Here is a 4,005-nt window from a genome sequence, read left to right as displayed (position 1 = left end):
CCAAAGTATTTATCCCCAGAACCCCATGTATGTTAAAAATACTTAGAGATACATACTCCAATATTGGGAATTGCGCACGAATCCATCCATATCAAACGATTATAAAACATAAATTCTTAAGTTTATTTAGGAAAATTCTTGGGTTCACTCCTAGGGTAAATCCCTCTTATTCACCCCCTCTTAATCAACCAATCAAAATACAACAATATGTCATGTCATATTATATATTAAAAATAAATCAAAATTAAAATAAAAAGACAAAATAAATTAAGAAAACAAATTCTGTAGATTTTTTATTAAAGAAATTATGTCGGTTTGGGGTGATAAAAGAATAGTTCGAGTTTAGATTTATAATTAAACGAAATTATATGTCTGTTTGGGTTTACAAAAGAGTGGTTAGGATTTAGATTTTACGACTGAACAAAATTTTATGTCGGTTTAGGTTTATAAAAGAGTTGTTAGGGTTAAGGGTTTAGATTTTACAATTAAACAAAATTGTATTTCAGTTTGGTTTATAAAAGAATGGTTAGTGTTTAAATTACACAATTAAACAAAATTATATATTGGTTTGAATTTATAGAAAAAATGGTTAGGGTTTAGATGTTATAAATAAAAATTATAATATAATATTAGAATTAATAATTTTAAAATTAATTAATCTACAAAATTTGTTTTTTTATTAGTAATCTATTTTCTTAATTAGGAGGGGGTGAATAAGAGATGGGTGAACCGAAGAATTGTTCATTTATTTATTGAAAAGTAGGATTCATTATTACATGGTTATTGGTGATAATTAAGTACACCATTCTTATTAGTAGAAATATTGCAATCTACGAGAAAACATTACATGGTTGGTGATAAGTACACCAATTTTATTTAAGACAAGTATGATACGAGTGTGTTCATGACTTATCTCAGATCAATAAAACACACATTTATTTTTATAGCATATGTAAAAAGACTTTGGCAACGATCCATATTGGCCCTTTTTACTTGACACCATAGACGTCTTTGACTGAAGAAGCTTCAACTAGAGTGGAGTGGCGTTCACAGAAGCTCTTCAGTCTTACAAATGCATCCTCCAAAGCGAAAATATCCATGTCGATAGAATGCCTCGCCCAGTTCTTTAGACCAAAAGCAATCCCTAAACCAATCCAACATGGTAACATATATATTTATATATGTTGTTATGCAAAAATTGTCTTAAAAGCTAAACTGTTAAATTACCGTGATCATAGGTAATGAGAAATTAATCAATACCTGGTAAGAGGACAAGGCATTCTTCAGTAGCAAGCTTTTCACAGAATTCTTCATCATCTTCAATGTCCGCAAACAGTGACATGTTCAGCTCGGTCTGGGAGAAGAGAAAAAGCATGTATATATATATATATATATATATATATATATATGATTTATTTCAAACTAATACTAGTTAATAAGAAGTCACAAATGTTGAAGAAATGTGGTAATAATAGAATACCCATAAGAAGGTACAGGCTTCAGTTTTCAAGTAGCAGGTTAGGGCTGGTATGTCTTTGAGCTTAGCAAAGGCAAACTCCACATTCGCTTTCAGAAAAATCTGCCTCCTCTCGAAGAACTCTTTAGGAGTTTTCCTCAAGATGGTGGGAATAGCTGCCTACATGATAAAACTCACGAATTCACCTTATTATATGCATGCAAAAAAAAAAGAAAAAAAAAACCCTGGTTACAATATGCTTCCGAACTAGAAAAATCCATACCTGGATAACAGTTGGTGGTTTATCATCTATCGACAGAAAATTCTTAACAGTAATTGCGATCTGTCCAAATATAGCAAGATTAGGACAAGGAAAACTACGTACATGTGAACATTTTCAACTCTTAATATGGACGATGTGGACGTTGATTTTCACGTACACCAAATTTATTTATAGAATGATAAAATTAACCAATACATTCATAGAGATTTAGTATGTTAATGGTATGTAATCTCATTGTTTGCATGTAAAAATTTCTTTTTAACTTAGAAATATACCGACGATATAAAGTAATTGTAGTAATGTTTAAGAGTGATCGGAAAAAGTGGATTCGGACCTTGTTAGATTGGAAGACACCATCTAGATCATGCAGCGCGAGCCAGCCGGTTTGCCATCCGGGTACATTCCATCCCTTCGATATAGAACCGAGAGTGATCACAGGTACGATAGACGAGAATTTCGCCATGGGAACAAAGGGATTACTCCCAAACACAGTCCATCTAAAAACTTCGTCAGAAGCCACCAGTATCCCTAGTTCTCGAGCCAACTCAGCCAGCTTATATATAAAGAGATATTTAATAGTTACGTTACACATTATCAAAGATGATATCATACAAGTTATAAGGTCACGTTGTATAGCTAATTAGAGTATCTGTAAAATACCTGCTTAAGATGAGCTTCAGAGTACGTGTTCCCATTAGGATTGTGTGGGTTAATAATAAGTATCGCACACGTGTTCTCGTCCACAAGCGCACGGACGCTGTCAAAGTCGATCTCATAGTTCTTTTCGCGGAGGAAAGTATATTCACGAACCTCAAATTTATTGTAGATTGCGTGGACCATGTCCCACGGAAAGCCTGGCTTCGGAAGCAAGATGTTGGCTTTCGGTGTATGCAAGATTTCAATTGCAAGCTCAATGGCTTGTTTGCATCCAACGGTCATAAACACGTCATCTGCAGTCAGTTTCTTCGGAAGATCTCGACTTAGATACTCTGCCACAGCACTGAGAATAACGGAAGCAAATAAAAATTTGTCACGGAAGATATACCAAGATACATAACAGAGTTAAGATGAAACCAGAAGTTTTATATGGGGCTAGATCATATTTTAAAACAATTTTTTTTTTTGTGGGACAGTTTTTCGTAGGACATTTCAAGCAAAATATCTTAAATGATCAACGATTATTCGATGTATATATTACCTTTTAGCCGCGGGAAGGCCAATACTTGGAGCATAGGCGTTTCCACTATCGTTAAGGACAGCTTTAACGACTGCCTTCTTAGCGGTATAGCTAGTCTCCGGGGCTTCACTTAGAGGGGGCAAAATAGGTTTTACATTTGGGTCACACATAGCCATGATTCTAGAGGTGTAACTGCCTAGGGTGGCAGCTGAAGCCTCTTTGGCTGCTTCGCTACCACTAAACTGCCAGTTGACGGAATTATTTTTCCCCATATTTCTTATAATATTTTTCTTTTTTAGATTTTTGGTTTGGTGATTATTTTCATCGCTATGAGTGGGATTATATAGTACAAGTCTCTACATTTTTCTATTAGAATAAAGCATGAAATGAAGTGAATTGAAGAAGTAAAGAATTGATGTTAAGTAGGAGATGTTAAGTAACGAATAAAATATGTGTATGATATGTAGTAAAGTATGATGTGTACATGTATGATGTGAGGTAAAAAATAAAACATGTGTGTAAATATGTGAAGAAAGGAATATGTTATGTAATGTATATTTCTCAAGACATGAACTATAGACACTTACGCTTATGTATTTATATAACAACAGCAAGAAAATAATAATGTATCTCGAGACCACCGTACATGTTAGAACGTGGATTTCCTTCTTTCAAGGTGATCACAAAATGTATTGTTGGCTCCTATTAAGATTCCAAATAACAAATTCTGAACTTTAAATCAAACCATTAACGATAAAATTAAATATAATTATATTTTTTTCATAGATGAGTAGAAAATTAGAAAATACATAGAAAGAATTTCTCAAAGATACATGCATGATTGATGCGCGTGATAAAAACACAATTTTATTTATCACATAGAATTATAGACGTATGTTTGTTTTTATATAAAATGTTTAGATTATTATAATTAATATTATGCCAAATATTTTATTAAACCATCAATTTTAGTAAAATAATAAATTTGTGATTCTTTAAATGTACCTATTATCATTACAAAATTATTTTGGTGGTCTTAGACAATTAAAACCTAAAAAAAGAGCATAGTATAATAACACAATGGTTTAA

At 32.5% G+C, this 4,005-nt stretch overlaps 1 protein-coding gene across 1 annotated transcript; it reads right to left on the bottom strand.

The window, feature by feature from the left end:
* Positions 1-725: 725 nt before the first annotated feature.
* LOC104737296 (cystine lyase CORI3) lies at positions 726-3,349 on the bottom strand. The gene is made up of 7 exons (XM_010457435.2): positions 2,938-3,349; positions 2,400-2,739; positions 2,074-2,292; positions 1,740-1,799; positions 1,481-1,636; positions 1,261-1,354; positions 726-1,144 (listed from the first exon to the last, which is right to left on the bottom strand). Exons 1-7 carry the CDS (start codon positions 3,186-3,188, stop codon positions 990-992), a joined length of 1,275 nt encoding a protein of 424 aa, XP_010455737.2. The 5' UTR covers positions 3,189-3,349; the 3' UTR covers positions 726-989.
* Between the last annotated feature and the right edge of the window lie 656 nt (positions 3,350-4,005).

The sequence above is a fragment of the Camelina sativa genome, chromosome 13 (assembly GCF_030686135.1).
Source record: "Camelina sativa cultivar CO46 ecotype springtype chromosome 13, ASM3068613v1".
NCBI classification, from domain to species: domain Eukaryota; kingdom Viridiplantae; phylum Streptophyta; class Magnoliopsida; order Brassicales; family Brassicaceae; genus Camelina; species Camelina sativa.
This window is presented reverse-complemented; position numbering and strand designations above follow the sequence as displayed.

Bases quoted from the DNA above. Each gene is read 5' to 3' on its own strand.
- LOC104737296 (XM_010457435.2), bottom strand. From the start codon at position 3,188: ATGGGGAAAAATAATTCCGTCAACTGGCAGTTTAGTGGTAGCGAAGCA. The intron at 1,800-2,073 runs GTCCGAATCCAC...ATATTTGGACAG, and splicing joins GTGTCTTCCAATCTAACAAG to ATCGCAATTACTGTTAAGAA. The intron at 1,355-1,480 runs GTATTCTATTAT...CTCTTCTCCCAG, and splicing joins AAGCCTGTACCTTCTTATGG to ACCGAGCTGAACATGTCACT.